The sequence below is a fragment of the Neolamprologus multifasciatus genome, chromosome 11 (assembly GCF_963576455.1).
Source record: "Neolamprologus multifasciatus chromosome 11, fNeoMul1.2, whole genome shotgun sequence".
NCBI lineage: Eukaryota > Metazoa > Chordata > Actinopteri > Cichliformes > Cichlidae > Neolamprologus > Neolamprologus multifasciatus.
The window spans coordinates 28720711-28738830 of record NC_140449.1 but is presented as its reverse complement, the minus strand read 5'-3'; the positions used below and the strand labels follow the sequence as shown (position 1 = coordinate 28738830).

The 18120-nt window shown below is 39.3% G+C and overlaps 3 protein-coding genes across 3 annotated transcripts in view; 2 read left to right on the top strand and 1 right to left on the bottom strand.

The window, feature by feature from the left end:
• Nucleotides 1-10020, top strand: part of bmper (BMP binding endothelial regulator) — a 41928-nt gene extending 31908 nt beyond the window's left edge. The window contains exons 13-18 of the mRNA XM_085176816.1: nucleotides 3719-3764; nucleotides 4484-4653; nucleotides 5352-5553; nucleotides 5997-6339; nucleotides 6513-6643; nucleotides 7030-10020. Coding sequence (XP_085032942.1) covers nucleotides 3719-3764; nucleotides 4484-4653; nucleotides 5352-5553; nucleotides 5997-6339; nucleotides 6513-6643; nucleotides 7030-7211 — 1074 coding nt within the window. The 3' untranslated portion in view covers nucleotides 7212-10020. The remainder of the gene's footprint in view (nucleotides 1-3718; nucleotides 3765-4483; nucleotides 4654-5351; nucleotides 5554-5996; nucleotides 6340-6512; nucleotides 6644-7029) is intronic.
• Nucleotides 8410-14503, bottom strand: eaf1 (ELL associated factor 1). Its single transcript, XM_085176826.1, has 6 exons — nucleotides 14230-14503; nucleotides 13762-13856; nucleotides 12769-12905; nucleotides 12479-12651; nucleotides 12016-12237; nucleotides 8410-11845 (listed from the first exon to the last, which is right to left on the bottom strand). The coding sequence occupies exons 1-6, from the start codon at nucleotides 14330-14332 to the stop codon at nucleotides 11796-11798; spliced, it is 780 nt and encodes a 259-aa protein (XP_085032952.1). The 5' UTR covers nucleotides 14333-14503; the 3' UTR covers nucleotides 8410-11795.
• A 137-nt stretch (nucleotides 14504-14640) lies between these two features.
• On the top strand, nucleotides 14641-17613 carry mettl6 (methyltransferase 6, methylcytidine). Its single transcript, XM_085176822.1, has 5 exons — nucleotides 14641-15188; nucleotides 15661-15795; nucleotides 15941-16111; nucleotides 16387-16528; nucleotides 16823-17613. The coding sequence occupies exons 1-5, from the start codon at nucleotides 14898-14900 to the stop codon at nucleotides 16963-16965; spliced, it is 882 nt and encodes a 293-aa protein (XP_085032948.1). The 5' UTR covers nucleotides 14641-14897; the 3' UTR covers nucleotides 16966-17613.
• Nucleotides 17614-18120: the final 507 nt, after the last annotated feature.

Here is an 18120-nt window from a genome sequence, read left to right as displayed (position 1 = left end):
TCAATTTCAACAGGTTCACCTAAAAATGAAGGTGTAGAGTATCAGCTTGAATCAAAACATTGAACATGTCATGTAAAAATGTATCCTCTTTTTTTACATGACATATGCAAGAAATAAGAAAAATAACTATAAGGGTATATCAAAGAGTAACACAGCCTGTTGCATAAAGAGGTCTCACTTAGTGCTCTGTAACACAGCTGAAATGCGGCATTAGCTGGGAACTCGGGGAACTGCTGGCAAGAGAAGGGTCTATGGTGCGTTCACCTGTTGCAGAGGTCGCTTTGAGGTTATCTGTCGTGCGTTTCGTGATGGAGTGGATTCCTGGCATGCCGGTGGCCGTCACGCAGTCAAAGCCGGTGTCAATGTTGGTCTAAGTTCACACGCTTCCAGTGGTTACAACGAGCCCTCACCTGTTGTTTGCGGTCAGAACAGGCACAGGGCCGTTGGTGGTCCACATTCAGTTTTGTCTCCAGAGAAAAAGCAGTTTTATAAGTCACTTTAAATGTGGAAGAGGGCAAATAGTTTTTTAAGGACTGTAGCTTCAATGTTGAAAAAGTGCAGTGAATGCAGAAGCCATTCTTTTTAGTGGCCTGCAGGGGGCGACTTTTCTGGTTGCTAAAAAAAAAAAAAAGTCAGATAGTTGAAATGTTTGTAAGAAAATGACCCTCCTGCTTCCTTGATCTGTGATCCTAGAAAACACTTTTCTGATTCCTCTATGGTCTCAGTCACAAGTTTCTAGTCTTACTGATTGCAAAATGATGTAGATGTTTTGATGACATACTCATCAAAAAGGGAGAAAAAAAGAAACCACAGAGGGAGATTGGCAAGTTGCTGCCATATGAATGTGTATTGTATTTCTGTTTCCATCGTTGGCATTAGACAGGTGTAACTCCTGTAACTCCTTAACCTCATGCTCAATTGAAAGAATTCCAAAACTTCCTGAAAGCACAGACTCAGCGATTTTCTCAAGTACTGCCCCGCAAAGACGAAGGTTGGTTGAGAGAAGAGAGAGTGAGGGGAGAAAGAGAAGGAGCTCAACAGAAAACAGAACTTTTTATCTGTTTTCTTTTGATCTTTTGGGGTTCTTTTTTGTAGTTTTCTTTTACTTTTTCCTGTTTTCTGTGTTATTTGCTAAGTACTGAATGTGGGCCTTGCTTGGGATTACTGTAATGACCTTTATATCACTGAAAAGAACAGTTTCTGCTGGTCAAACTACCATAACAGAGTTATGGTAGTTTGACCTAAAAGTTTAACCTAAAACCTATGGGAGAACAGATGCTCCAGTCTGTTTTAATGGGTTAAATCCGGCACTTTCCTAACTAGTAAGTGATTTCACAGTGGCCATCTTTTATATACAGTTACAGTCTCTATTCTTAACATATTAATGCACTTTTTAGAGCATTGACACAACATTGAGACAGTATGTGACATCATTTTTTGAGAGCTGTATAAGAAAAAACAACATGAAAGAAGTGACACAGGAAAAAGTTACCCAGATGCTTGTAGTTGTATGTAAAGGAATGCAAAAGGATGTAAACAGATTTTCAGTGGGGAATATATAGCACGATATCGGATAACACGTGTGTGCTGCATTGTGAGGTTGATATCAGTGAGTGAAATCGGACACTTCAGGACCAGTGGAGAGGTTACCGCTAACCCCTTGGGTTGACATTTCTGCTCTTTACATAAAGTAAACATCATTTCTTGTAAAAAATATGTTGATATTAAGCATAATTTGTGGATTTATTAAATTCTGATTGCAATAAAATTGTTGCAATGTTTCTCTTATGAAAATGTTTCTCTTATGAAAACAGAAAGTCAGGTTTGATTTGTAGGCAGGTGTTTTAAACAATCTGTCCCACAGTTTAATAACAATGAAAAATCTGACATTTGCACTATTCTTGATATGAAAAGATATTAGTAAATGTAATCTAGTGTGGCTTATCACTCTCACAGAGGTCATTACAGTCCACATCACCTTCAAAACGCACACACATACACTCACGCATACTCTTTCCCATGCCATCATCCTGCGGTCAGCAGCAGGTCGGCAGAGCGTGTGGGTCCCATTTGGAGACAGTGTGTCTCCGAACAGCCTTTTGTCTGTGTGGCATTTGAGTGACAGCAAAGAAGAGGTTCCCTATATTTAGGCCCCTGAAAACCAATCTCTGACACTGTGTGTGTGCCTGAATGAGTGTGTGTGTGCGTGTGCTTGTTTGTGTCATCAGTCTGTCAAAAGGCAGCCCTCTTCAAAGAGAGAGAGTGCCCTTTGTGCCGAGGTTAGGACTCTGGAGTCTGCATTGAGGGTACAGAGAACTTCTTTATGAGATGACAGATGAGTGGTGTGTGTGTGTGTGTGTTTGTGTATGTCTGGAAGACAGGGGAAAAAGACTGTGTATACGTTTATGTCTATTTGTGGGGACTGGTTCCAGTTTTAGACCTTGGGAGTAGAGTCATTTTTCAAAAGGGAGGGTATTTGGTTAGTCTAGACTCAAAGGGTGGTTAACAGGGGTAGGGGCTGGGGTTAAAACATTTAGTTAGGCTGGTTAAGGTAGTTTTAAGGGCATTGTATCAGCGAAGGTCCTCACAAAGATAGAATTACGTGTGTGTGTGTGTGTGTGTGTGTGTGTGCGTGTGCGTGTGCGTGTGTGTGTGATAAAAAAGGGCTTCCCTGAGGCAAAAAACTAGGTGTGTGAAAGAGCCCTGTGATCTGCACTTTTGATGGAAGTTGAAACATACAGCGAACACACACACACACACACACACACACAGGGTCCTGTTACACAGACAAAGTTCAGCGGTTGAAGTTGGAGTATGTGTGTCTCTGAAACCTTCCCGGTGTTGCTGTGAACTTGTCAAAACGTGAACTTTTCCTGTATCGCCATCTTTCATTTAACTTCTGTTACCTCTGCTTGAATGACAGCACAAAATTAGAACTGTTGATAATCTCTACCAACAAAAAAGGGAAATATATATCGTTTGACCACCAGTACTTGGTTCTCAACTGTGTGGAAACAAGACTTTAAATTAGAGGAAAAAGAACAAGTTAAAATATTATGAGAGATTATTAATAATAGTCATCATATTCTAAGTCATACATTATAATACTGTATTTTATGTGGCAGACCTACGTTCAATAACAGGGTTCCATCAGGAATCAACTTTTGGGTTTGTGTAAAGTTTGGTCAGAAGGTTCCTTTGTAAGTGCGCATGCGCCATTAGCGTGCTGCCTGCTGTAACCTACAATTTCCTTCGGGATTAATAAAGTATTCTGATTCTGATTTATTTTACTGTTTTTATCTATTTTTACTATACTTCGTTTTCTTGCATTTACAAAACTCTGATCTTCTTTTTCTCCCAAATACAGAAAACTAGGAATAATCTGACTTTAATCAGTAGAAGAAAGTTTAACAAAGGCAAAAAAGTGAATGGTTTTTAGAAACATTTATCAAAAGAGGCATAATCCTGGACATTCTGATTCATGTACAGTTCAGTTGAAATTTGTAAACTGCAAAGCTTGTCAGAAGCATAACAGTTTTTTCTTATTGTAATTTTCTTTTAGGTTTTTATTCCATGTGACTATGCTTTGCTCGTGACACTTCTTCACATTCTGTCAAAACAAGTTTCCTTTCCACATTCAGGCTTCTTGTCATCTTCCCTTAAGCTTATTCCTCTGTCACTTATCTAATCCAGTGTTTCTGTGTCTGTTCTCTTGCAGAATAAAATCCTGAACAGAACCGGCTGCTGCCCAGTTTGCACTGAAAGTGAGTAAGTCCTTCTCCACCCGTATCCTTCTCCCTCCACACAGTGATTTGTGGGATCCTCACTGCAGTGTCTTCTAATCTATATATCTAGGGAAGCCCTTTAATTTGAACCCATCAAAGTCTTAAAATATCTCAAATATATTTATATATATATATTTTGTTTGTGGCTGCATAAGAATCAGAGTTATTGATACTGAATGTTTAGAAAGCTAATTATACGTCAGAACCTACAAATTGTTCTTTTTATGAGCAATAAAAAATAAAATCTCAGTCTGGCCTCTGCAGTTCACTTGAGTATTCCCCGTGAACTTCAGTCCAGACTGTGGTTTACCCTTTGGGTGATTTTACTTTAGCTTTTGGCTTCAAACTGCAGCAAAAAAAAAAATCCCCCAAAATGTTCTATTTCAGGACTACAAATACTCCATAAACCCCACTTGTGTATAATATAGAGTTTAGATTTAGCTGGTCAGGCAGATGTATTACCACAGTGAGTCATATTAGTGCCACATATTTCAGCATTTATCGTAAATTATTTTTCCGCTGTCAGATTTCAACATGTATCCTTTTTTATAAAGTGCTTAACTTTGGGTTGCCTCTTGCTGTTCCAAAGTTCATGTTTTAGGTCACTGAGGTTAAAAAAGGCATTTGCTTTCTTTGACTTCTTTCTATTTTTTTGTTTAAACATATCAAGAGCTTTCTTTTTCTTTGTCCTACTTCAGAGCCAGGCGTGTGTACAGTCTTTGGCGACCCCCACTACAACACCTTTGACGGCAGGACCTTTAACTTTCAGGGAACTTGTCAGTATGTTCTGACTCGTGATTGTGGTAGCATTCCCTCTGGAGGGCCTGGGAATAACATCAACCTCAACAGCCCAGACTCGAGCTTCACGGTAAAATGGAAGGGTATCACTTCATAATATAGCCCACAACTGAGGGCATACTTCCTCTGTAATTAAATGGAATTTGAGTGTATATACAGGAAACAAATAAATAATTATATTGTAAGTAAATTTAGATATTGGGTTGGTAATTTTAAGTAGTGTGCAATTTCATGGTAATGCTGGAGGAAAACAAACCATATTTCCCCATCTTATATCATAAGCATGCTGTACTTTTCAGGCCGCAGGCCTTATTACAGAGCGTATTAATCTTTATTTTATATTTGTTATGTTGATGTGCATGCTGGATGTCCTGTTATTCAATTATTCATTTATCTTACCAGCTTACAACAAAAAAGTAAATACAGTCAAAATGTTACAGTATAATGATGGGACTTTTTTGATGGTTTTCTTTCACCATCACTGGTCAAATATAATTTCCGAAAGGAGTGAAATACCTGAAAGTTAGGCCAGGTTAAGCTGTATTATAGTATGTTATTGATAGAATTTGGAATACACTAGGATTTGATCAAATGTGCACTCAGAATGGGATGAAAAAATTGGGAAACTGCTCATCTCTGCTGACTTTTTTCACACATTAGAAACCAAAAGAAGCTGAAATTTTATGAAGACATCAGGACTTCTGAGACCTCAATAGATCCTGAGTTGTCCTGTTTTATTGGCTTGTAATCTGATTACTTTGATTTTAGGTGTTGGTGAAGAATCACGCCCGGAGGACTCGCTCCTTCTCCTGGACTCAGTCTGTCGAGGTGAGGCTGGGCAGTTTGATCCTCAGCCTGCACCAGCACTTAACGGTACGGAAGAATGGTACTCGCATCGCCCTGCCCTACCATGGTCCTGGGGTGCATGTAGACCTGGATGGATACCTGCTCAAACTCACCACCATTGCAGGTCAGTATACGTCTTTCTGATCCAAGTTTTTAAATCAGCAAATATTGACCTCTATTTGTGGTCTCAGCTGAAGGTGAATTAATCATTGGAGAGTTCTTGATAAAATATGGCATGGCTCAGTGAGTGGAGCCTGGTTTTCCATGTATGATCGTCTATTTAACATTCTGTGTGGACCTTTCACCTGATTTGGTCTGACTGTACCTGTGTGTGGCCTTCTGTTAAGCGTCAGCAGAAGCGCAGGAGTCTTCTGCCCTCTCATGCCACTCAAATAAAATATGCAGAAAGGTTATTATGAATTTTTTGTCCAAAATTAAAGCAGCTTTAAGAATAACAGCACAAACTTTGCAGATGAAAACCACATATCTGAAAAATTAGTTGATAATTCACAAGAGATGGTTACAAATAATAAAGATTTTGTTTCTAACCTCCACCTTTTTCTGCAGGTCTGGAGATCACATGGGATGGTGACAGTTTTGTGGAGGTTGTAGCTGCTCCCCATCTGCGTGGGCGCCTCTGCGGCCTTTGCGGCAACTACAATGGCCACAAGCGTGACGATACCATGGGCGGTGACGGGCAGTTCAAGTTTGACGTGGACGAGTTCGCAGAGTCGTGGAGGGTCGAGGGAAATGAGGTTTGCACCAAACATCACCCGCCTCGCAGGCCGACTTCATTCCTGTGCCCCGGCAGCGTTAAAGTCAAGTTCAGGGCACACCGGGAGTGCCAGAAGATAAAATCGTGGCTTTTTAGTAAGTGCCACAGTGTGGTGGACTTCGGGTCTTTTTACAGGTGAGGAGAAATCTCAAGTGACAACTTAATTGTTAAAGTGCCAAACACTGTAGCTTGTCACACGTATCCATTTCTCTATCCTACCATAACCATACTTGTACGAGGCTTTCGGTCAAATCTTTTTTCATTACGAGAACTTAATCTTAAACAAAACCAAATTCTGCCCCCTGTAGGTCGTGTGTGACGGACATGTGTGAGTGTCCAGTCCATAAAAACTGTTACTGCGAGACCTTCATCGCCTACAGCAGAGCCTGTGAGAGGGAAGGTGTGCCCGTCCTTTGGAAACCCGAAGCTGCTTGTATGGGTGAGTGGCAACACTCATAAATCGCAGAGCCTTCTGAGAGGTGCTCTTGACTATTGGAGCCAGTCTTATTTGGCTTTTTGTTTTTTGTTTAAAGAAAATTCTGCTCACTTCTGAGCAAACATGACACTTACTGCAGCTGCCATTCCAGTTCATAGTACTCCCTTTTAGACAAGTAGAAAAGGATTTACCTTATGTATGCTTAAATTCCCTCTTTTGCATGATATTATCGTTCAACCTTGATAAAATGAACAGTATGCATTGGGTTTGGTATGAGTGCATGAGAAACAGCTAATTCCAATGAGAAGCTGCTGAGAATCTGCTCATATTGACATAGTCAAGTCCTAACTTTCCCCCCCCCCCTTTCTACCTTTTCTTCCTCTCATCAGCCACCCAGTGTAAACACGACGCAGTGTACGACACCTGTGGTCCAGGCTGCACCAAAACCTGTGACAACTGGAATGAGATCGGACCGTGCCGTAAGCCCTGCGTGGCCGGCTGCCACTGCCCCGCCAACCTGGTGATGTTCCAGGGACGGTGCATCAAACCCACAGCATGCCCTGGACGGTGACCCCTATGAGCTGGGGGAAGGGGACTGAATTAGGGAGGGTCATCTGAACTAAAACTAAGGGTCCAAACTAGCAAAGAAGAGTTTGGGAAGACACTAAAGGGTCTCAAGTTGACAGATAAGATGCAACAAGGTACTCAGGGTCCATAACTTCACAAGGAAGTACGCTGTCGTGACTTAGATGCCAGCGATCCAACCAATGGTGACGGACTGAAGGGAAACTCAGATGATCATCTGATCACGGAGCGTTCGATTTCTGACTTCCTCAAGCCTCTTTGCCACACTGTTACTACACCAGTCGCCACCAATTACAGTTTTGGTGAATAAAAACTAAAATCTCAAGCGACAACTTTAGTGGCATTTGGAGATTTTACAACTCACGAATTTCAGGAACTTCAACATGTTGCCATGGACCCCCAGGGAACAGTCTGGGGCCAGCGGACTCCTCTTAGAGCCAACATGGCGACTGAGTTTCTCTCGCAAACACATTAAAGTGAACAACAGAGCATCTGCATTTGGAATAGTGAGATTCAAAGTCAAAGAGAAACTCGGATTCATCATATCAAAACTGAACTTATCATCTCTATTCCATCATTTCATACTGTAAGCTAGCCAGATTTATATGAAAGACGGACAAGCTTTTATATAATTATTGTTCTAATTATTAATATTATTGTTATTATTTGTTGTTGATGTTAATTTATATATCAGTCAAATGAAATGTCGTAGCAAGAGCCAGAATCATGAATATAATTGTGTTATAAATGATTTAAAGGGAAACAAAAGCTATTTATGTATTTGTTGTGTATTTTTTGTTACTGTTTGAAGAGAAATGCCGAAATGTGACTCAGCTGTTGCACCATCGCAGGGATTAAGTACTGTATTGTATTATGCTCAGTGTACAGGTTGTAGTGGTTAGTAAACTGAAGGTGTTCGTGTAAGCATATGTTTCACTTGACGATAATTATTTAAGACCAGCAATATAATCTTTTCTCGAAGTTCATTTTTGACTGTCGTCCTTCCTCCATGTAGTGCTGGAGAAAAATCGAGATTACGGCTGCTAGTTCAAATCCCAAAAGAAGCCAGTGTTTAAAAAAATGAAGTAAAGCTGATTTCATACTTGGATGTTTATCTGTGGCTCCTTAGATTTATCTCCACTAAAGATAAAAGACACAATCTTGGGGAAAAAAAGATGCAAAACTATTTTAAATACATTTGCACAGCTTTAATACACTTCAAATTTATACAAACATATTTCACATGAACACATCTCTAAAATAAAACATAAGGACTAAAAGCACCAAATACATTGGAGTTCATTCAACAGCAAACTGAGTCTCCAGGGTTGTACAGGTTTTAGGGGATTCGACGTGTGTCCACCTGTTTCAGTGGTTTCACTCACTTTGACAATTCGCCACCCTCTTTCACTTCAAGCAATGTTCAAAAGCAGAAAAAAAATGACTGCAGTCTGACCCGGGTGGAGAAACAAAACACTGACACATGGAAGATAGTGAATTTTCCCCCTGTTTAGGAAGAAATACTTACATTTCACCTGCTACTGTAACTCTTTCTAGTACTGCACAGTATGACAGTCTTATAACTCACAATCATGTCTGCTTTGTTATGTGAGTTAATGAGGAAAAGACTAGCTTCAGTTTAGAACACTGCCCATAAAATGAACGTAGCTATGAGTCGATGTCAAACATCAAAATGTTGATGCTGCACATCCACTCGTAAAATCTCTCATTTCAGGAGTACAGGATAGCAGAAAACTAGAGCAAATTTACCCTTTCTTTTGGTAGCTGACACATCTTTTTGAATAAATGATGCAAGTACTGGGATGCCAGTTACACGTGTTTTCAACTCCTTGTTGATGTTTTCAGTTTGCAAGCCTTGTACTGCTGAGGTTGTATATGGGATAGTGCTATGCTGGGAATTACATGAGGTCAGCTGTTTCAAAGTTTGTTCAACACTAAAAGGTGCAAAATGTGAGTGTGGTGGCTGGAGTGGATGGAACATGGTCCATCCACTCCCACACAGTCCTGAGAAGAGGCTTAACAGCATCTGTTTGTGTGTACATGGGATTCAGAAAATACACTAAGTCATTCTGTAGTTGTTCCTTATAGTAAATGTGGTTTTTAAGTAAATGAAAGTTCAGTTTTAAGCCGTCTGTACAGAGTGATGCGTATGTAAGGGGCAGCTGGATTATTTGAATACATTTGTTTCTTCCTCTGCAAATGAATGCAGTCACACAAAAAGCTTTTGAAAAAGTAGCATGTCAGAGCCTCGGTCCCGAACCACAGTATGGTATATGGGCCACACACATTACTGTGGTTGCAAGCATTAAACAGAAGAAATAGGCTTAAAAATAGAAAATAGACCTAAAAAGATGCTTTGGGTCACATAAAGCGGGTCTCTGCAGACAGCTGTATTGATTAAAATAGACCCTTACAATCTCAAATTTCACACTAATTATAATAAAGTACATCTAATGTTAATCTTAGAGTAACTATTTAATTATTTTGATGGAAATTTCCTTTAAATATGACCCAAAACTTGTTACCAATTTCAAAAATGACAATCATCTGGCGTTTCATCCTAAAATTTTGCATTCGTCAAAATTTCTTTAACAACAAATACTGTGACCTTTAAGTCTAATCATTCTGTAATAAAACTCCTCGGTTTTCTCTACACTGTGGCTTGTTATACTGCATTCATAACCACAAACAGGATCTTCAGTCTCTAGCAGAAATTGGAAGAAAATCACTGATACAAATCACAATTACACATAAACTACAGAAAAAAATGAAAAGTACAATTACACACTGGTGTCGTTAAGTGATTTTCACACATTTAGGACACAGCAAGAGATCTGTTTGTGTTCTAACTACTGGAAACACTGTGTTTAGTTTATACAATGGGTGGCACCTGTTCAGAGGGTGCAGGAAGCATGATAGAAAATTAATATTACCATCTCTATGCACACGCAACCACAGTGCAACAGGGATCTGACCAGTTAAAGTCTGTTTAACTTGTGGTTTGACCGACTGAGACATTTTCATTGTCACATACAACCACTGCAGGCGATGCCTGGAAACATTTCAGAGCTGCAGTCAATGCATGGAAAAGGCGTTACACTGCGAACATTCCTGTACATCTTGCACATGACGAGGGGCATTTCAACTCTTTGGCATTTTCAGAAAATGACACATTCACTTATTTTTTCCAAGCTAAAATGCTTTAAGGCGTGGAATGGTACAATGGTATAGGTTTTATATGAAAATACTGGAGCAAAAAAATAAAATGTTCTCTGTTTGCAAATGATACATAGCTGATACAACAAACTTGAAAGTGATGATTAATACATTGCATGCTTCTGGGGAAAATTAGTTTCCCCCTTTAAGCGAGTTTAATTTGGTTCTTTGATTTTATTTCAGTATTTTAATCTTGACAGAAATTTTGTAGAAGCCGACCCCGATGCACCCGTCTCCTTTCAAATATGATTAACTTGTCAGTTATGGCCTCACAGACCGACTGGAGGATTAAAGTCTGCATTTTCCTCTGACCATCAGAAAAAAAAAGCAAACACGTGTGTTTGTAACTACTGTTTCATATAAATAAGCTTAGAAAAATAAAAGCTTGTGTGTCTGGCACCACAGAGTAGACAGTGGAAGTAAAACGCAGCTGGTAAGAAAAGTTGAGCAGCTAATTAGTTTGACATTTTTTGGGGGGGTGGCAGTTGAAATCAAAAGAGAGCCACAACACTAGACTTACATTCTATAGCTTACTTACATGTTATTCATACCAGCAATCTGACTTTCTGCTCGTTGTTGACTCTTTTCTGCCCCCTTGTGGACATAAAACAAACTAATTGGCGCTTTAAAACAACATGCAGCATGTTGCCCTGTTAATTTTCCATGAGCGTAGATAAGCAAACCACAATCTCAACCTGCTAAAAGGTGACATCTAGTGAGTGTAGTGTTGCTACTTAAAAAAATGACCAGCAAACAGCAAACTACAGTTAGCATCAGCAACTGATACTGATTCTGCATCATGTTCCACAATGACCTCAAAAACTTAGTGGATGACAAAATACCTGCGGCATTTGTTTTCTTTGCTTTGTTTCTATTTGCAGATCATCTGTGCAATTCTGCTATTTTTGTTCTCTTAGCAAAATGAAAACAAAAAACAAATATTACAGCGATGATCGTACAGCTACAGAAAATCTTGCTTGCCAAACCATAAACAAAACTGAAAGAAAAAAAAATATTAATGATACAAGTAAATAAAACTAGCTGCTCTAAGTACAGAAAATATGTATGTGCACTCTAATATATAATCTTCCAAACCTCTGAAGAATTTTTCTCTTTGTCTCCAGTTTCGCTATACAAAACAAGATATACATCTAATAAAAAATACACTCTTAAGTTCCAGGCTGGCCAGCTTTCAGGATATACTAAAGCAAATTAAAAAAAATATATGTAGTCAAACCAACCTACACAGCTGGGGTCAGCTATCACAGCAAAGAAACAAGTCAACCAGGCAGAAAGGAGGAGGAGTGTGGACAGAGAGACTGACCAGCGGAGCTCAGTCGTCATCGCTGTCACTGCCTGACTCGCTGAGCTGAAGGTCATTTCCTGTGGGGAGCAGAAGATAAATGACCATAATACCAAAAAGGCAGTGTGGTAGCACAGAGTCACTGGCAGTGAATGAGCAAGATTAGCAGCAGCACAGAAAACGAATGCACGCATGCATAAATTCCATCTCTTGACCTGACCAAGTCTAAGTATGACCCAAAGGTACTCACGGAGTGTGTTCATGAGCTGGTTGTTCCCCTGCTGCCTGTCAGGTCCTCCGTTGGCCATGGGGTGGCGGCTGGGTGACGTCTGGCTGAGGGGTCGGGGGGTCTCGAGCTCTCCGTCGCTGCTGCTGCTGTCATCGCCGCTCCCTGAGGCGCTGCCCGAGTCTGAGGAGCTGCTGCTGCCGCTGCTGCTCATCTGCTCTATCACCTCCACCTCTGCTCGCAGCTCTGTTAAGAACAGCAGAGAATCGCTACAGTTAACACAAAGACATTCAGCATTTACTGAAAAATTGTTTATAACAAACTGTAATGTCCTTATATTTATTTAGAACTATGTGATACTTAAGTGTGTCACGTAGCATATGTTTAATATAGAATATGTTATTTGTGATGTTAGTCATAAACTATAGTTATGCCAGGAAAACCATCTCTTCTATTATGAGCTGTGGCCGTGTTTCACCTTCCTTACCTCTCTTGATGTCATCGAGCTGAGGCTCTGGGGAGGGGTTGTCCTTAGATGGGGAAGGAGAGGTTTTGATCCCAGCCCCGGGTTTAGTGGGGGCCCTAAACTGAGAGGTGGGCTGGCTGGACCGAAGTGACTGCTGCTCAATCCGGGCCTGGATCTTACTGCTGCCCTCTGCCCTGTAAAACACACACACAACAGATGGGATTTCACCTGGATTTATTTAAGAGTAACATAGAAGCCAGCCTGAACTTCCCACTTCAATAACCTTAATTTTGTAATCACTGATATCTCACCTAGTTTTCTTGACCTGGATGCTGCTGCTCAGTTTCTCCAGTACAAACTCCCCAGTGTCGTGGTTAATGATGAGCACACAGTCCTTCTGGTATGGCCGCTTGTTTCCTTTGAATACTGTCATGGGAGGGGTAGAGCCCTGAAAGAAAAAAAAGAAAATGTATGGACTAAATATGGACAGTCTTGGCTAATTTTGCCAGACCCTATTACATTAACACAGTGGAAGAAGGTATCATTATACAGTGCTTATTCCTGGTGTGACTGACTCACTGACTTCAGTTTGAATTGCTTTGATTGTACAAAGTCTGTTTTTACCCTTGATACTGGATTTCTAAATGTGCAAACATAAATACAAATGTAGTATCTAAGGTAAAAACAGACTTTCTACAATCAAACAAGCTTGAAAAATCAGTATTTGGTATGACCACTGTTATTCCTCAACACAGCCGGAACTCTCTTAAGTAAGCTTTCTTGTAATTTCTTCAAGTGGCCTCCAGGAATAGTTCTCCATGCTTCCTGAAGGACATTCAAAGCTCTTTTTGGATGTTGGCTGCCTTTTGTTTTGTTCTGTCAAAATAATCTCACACTGCTTCAATAACGTTGAGGTCCAGGTCATTCCACAACTTGTTCTTAAGGACACGACTTTCAGATTTTGTTCATCTGATGTAGATTGTAGTTTTTTGGGGTTTTATTAGGCCTACCACTTATTATTTTATCTTCTAAATGTTCACTTTTCAACCAATTTGTCTAAGGACTCCCTGCAAACCATGCTGAGATATGCCAAGTGTACACCTAATAGCTATTTGGGAATCACCTGATTGGTGCAAATGTTATGGTATTTTATGCCAGGCAATCTGTTATAAATTGACTGGCATAAAATACTAGCAATGCTAGAAACAAATTGCCTCTGGTTGATGAATTTGATGCTAGAAGAATGGAAATTGTTTTATTATTTGCTTAATTTACAGAAAGAAGTGCACATCATGCAGTCTTACTGGAATATGAGGTAGTGTTATGGTAACTTCATCTCCTTTCCCAACTTGAAGCTCTCCCTCACAGCTTGTGTCAATCGATGCTGGTTTGAAGTCATCTGAAAAGGAGATGCAACAGATAATTTAATCAGGTGCTTTAGCAGACATTGTATGTAGGTAATTCCAAATACATAGACATTTTATTAAGTCTCTTAAACAAATATTGCAAAATTATGAGCCGACGAACCCAGATTTAAAACCTGAGAATGGGGAGTAAAACGATAAAATTCATTGTGTATAATGCTGCCACACCATTTGCAACAAATACTTACTTATATTGTTTTCTCCATATAATTACCCATACACAGACTGTGTAAGACACAGCCTCTCCGTCCATGTGAGGAAGAGAGTCTGACACAACAGTAATCTAACAGTGCGCTTTGTATGCTGCCAAAGTTTTATTTAACACATCGCGCAGTCTGTCACACTTACATCTGATGGTGTGAAAGGAAGACTTTGGCCTCTTCTCAAAGCTTTCTCCGAGCTTCAAAACATGCTCCTCTTTGTCCAGCAGCGGATTCGTGCTCCCGTTCATGGCTCCGTTGGTTTAATAGTTACTAAAACTCGCATTTAGGTCAAATCCCACGAAGAGCCGAGAGCAATCTGGCAAGTTGAGCAGGATCAAAATAAGATGCCAACTACAACACAAAGTTAGCTTGCTGTGGCTAACAGTTAGCAAAACATCACGTGGCCACGCCTTTTCCGCTTTTGGTCCGGCTCTCAAATATCGCCGAAAGTGGGCTGTGTTAGCAACTTCACCTGTTTTCATTAAAGTAAAAGATTTTTCAAAAAAAACCAAACAACGCATTTCACTACATAATAACCTATGAAAATGTCTTCAGTGCTTTAATTTAGTCAGTAACGAGTAATTATAGAAAACGCGCCACTCGATGAGAAACGGAATTAAGTAGTAAAGACTACACGACATCATTTAGTTAACGGACAACATGGATGCATTAAATGTGGAAAAAGTACGGCTACCCTCAAATTTGTTTTAAAATAAAACTCTAAATCAGTTAATTGGGGTTAGCATGTTTGAAAAGTCTATTTTTCATAAACGAGTATAAACAGAACGTGGAGACACTTTGTGGCAGTTTATCATGGCATTGTCAGAAAGTGGGGTTTTGAGTGGTGATATTAACTGTACACATCCTGGAAAAGAGAAGGAGTCGAAAGACCAAGCGAACACCCCCACTGCCAGGGTTTTAACTCTGGAGGAGGAGGAAAGACTGAACGGTGAGCAGGCTCTGGTGTCTGACTTCAAACAGATGAAGTTGGAGAAAGAAGCGCAGAAAAACTGGGACTTGTTTTACAAAAGAAACACAACGAATTTCTTCAAGGATAGACACTGGACCACCAGGGAATTTGAAGAGCTCAAGGCATGCCGAGAGGTGAGGAAATATTTACAACAGACCACACCAGAGGAGGTTCTTTTACAGGATATTAAACATAACATCTGCATGTTTTGAAATATTTGAGTTGTATGACTGACATGCACGTGGTATTGTGTGAAATAGATAAAAAAATGTACTGATTTTAATGTGTACAATGGACACCCTAAAGGAAAATTGAGGCTTCACAGGACATGACTTGACATTATCAGCTGTGTAGTTTCTGATTTTACTTAATTACCACCTAATAAAGTAAATGCTTTTCTCTAGAGCTGACATTTAGAGGTCAGTTAAAACACAAAGCTTGCAACTTTCAATAGTAATTTAGCATAAAGGATATTGTAAAAGTTTTTAAGTGAGTTTTTGGAGTTTCACTATTAAAAATTATTGAGCTGAGTTGAGAGACATGAGCAGACTAATACCTTGTGTTTGTGTCTATTTTTAATTTATCTTTGTCCCATCTGGCTTGCAGTTTGAGTCCCAGAAGTTGGTGCTGCTGGAGGCAGGCTGTGGTGTTGGAAACTGCATCTTCCCTCTGCTCGAGGATGACCTCAACATCTTTGTTTATGCCTGTGACTTCTCACCACGAGCTGTTGAATTTGTCAGAGTAAGCTCTATTAGTGAAGCTGTAATACTACTTTACATTCAGTGGATTCAGACATTTTAACCTGAGAATCTTGGAATCAACAAAAAGAAAAAAAACCTGAATTTTGTAAATAACATTCTTTCCTTTGTTTTCTTTGTGTTAACAGCAAAACCCTCTGTACTGCCCCGACCGCTGTTGTGCCTTCCAGTGTGATTTAACTAAAGATGACCTGATGGAAAATGTGCCAGAAAGCAGTGTGGATGTCATCACACTCATCTTTGTCCTGTCAGCTGTCCATCCTGACAAAATGAAGCTGGTTTTGGAGAACATTAGCAGGGTGAGAGCAGAGATGGCGTGTGGATAGATTTAGTATAAGTCTGTACTCCCAACAGCTTGTAAAGTTTAAATGAAATGATAGGTGGGAGAGTTCTCTCCTACTGGAACTACACAAGCACTTGCTTTCTGTACTCATAGTGTGGATAAAACTAAATGTTTGATTGAAAGAAGCCTTTAATATGATGATGTATTTGGTGGTTAATTTCTAGATATGCTTTTAATGTGCCACATTAGTCAGATTGAAATAGTTTAATGTGATTTGCATGTGATCTTAAGGTGCTGAAGCCTGGGGGATTTATCCTCTTCAGGGACTACGGACTTTATGACCATGCCATGCTCCGATTTAAACCCGGAAATAAGCTGGGAGAGAACTTCTATGTACGGCAAGATGGAACTAGGTCCTACTTTTTCTCTAAAGGTCAGTAGTTTATTTTAAGGAAGTTATTTTTTGTTGATACTAACTTAGCTTATCTGTATAATTAGATAGATATATATTACCGGTTTAGAAATGTGTGAATTGAGGCTTCACACCTTTTATTTCAGAATATCAGCACATTTATATGCAAGAACATTGACCTCTCCTTCCTTGGTCACTCATTGTTGAGATAACATTTTCAAGTAGAGAAGGCTCAATTTATGCATTTCATCTTTTTATGACAGATCAGAAAATCTCTAAACTTTTTATTTATTTATTTTTTATAACTGCCCTCAGAGTTCCTGGCCGAGCTGTTTGAGAAGACGGGCTTCAAGTGCGTTTCTAATGACTATGTTCTTAGAGAGACTGTCAACAAGAAGGAGGGACTTTGTGTACCCAGAGTGTTCCTGCAGAGCAAATTTATGAAACCAGAGAGCTGAACTTTGCGTTTGTCGTCTCACAGATCTACAGAGGTTTGGCAAAACATAGCACTGAAATGTCAGATAAAAACTGGACAGTAAAAGGTGAGGGAAATATGTGCCAAAACTTTACCAGAATGGGCCATCAAGGTAATTTAGCAGTATGTACTCCTGCTATCTGCTGACCAAACCACCTGAGGAAGGCTCCCAGAAAAGCTCTGCTGCCAACATCTAAAGGGATTTGATTGGATTTTTTTCAGAGGAAAGAAAAGGCATTAAACATGGTTGTTTAAACGTGAACAGTTTGAAGTCACTTTTTTTTTTTTAAACGTTCAGTTTGTGATACTGTTCTGAGAAACACTTTAAATATAAACCAGTAATATGATTGCTAATAGAATTATGACTTTCTTGCCCTTCATTCCCCTAATATTGAGTTCAAGTCATTGTTTAAAAATGCATTTTTTTAAATAAATGTATTTTATTATTTTCCCACATATACTGTCAGAGGACATGGTAATCTGTGTTTTATAATTTCCCACTTTTTAATGTGAAATTTTAAAGTCTCTCATTCTGTTTGAGGTTCACATTTTATGGGCCATGAATCCCTGTGTTGGATGTATGGATATTTCCACGTTTAAGAATAAACATGCTAAATTTTGAGCCTTTTTTTTTTTAAAAACTATCTTAACTAGCTCTCCTTCAGACGATTAAATGAAAATGTCTTCTCTGGCAGATGTCACTGAATGTTCATTGTATAGAAACAGAGAAGAAACTACGGAAGCGTAGAGCTGCCACCCAGGCAAAAGAAAAATACAAGTGTATCACGTTATAACGTGAAAAGTTTATTGTTCTAACAAGATACTTTTCCTGTTTGTACAATATACCTTTCATGTTTGAACAACATAATATCACGTTATTACAATATACATAATTATCACGTTCGTACAATATAATTATCATGTTCGTACAATATAATTATCACGTTCGTACAATATAATTATCACTATCACGTTCGTACAATATAATTATCACGTTCGTACAATATAATTATCACGTTCGTAATTATCACGTTCGTACAATATAATTATCATGTTCGTACAATATAATTATCACGTTCGTACAATATAATTATCACTATCACGTTCGTACAATATAATTATCACGTTCGTAATTATC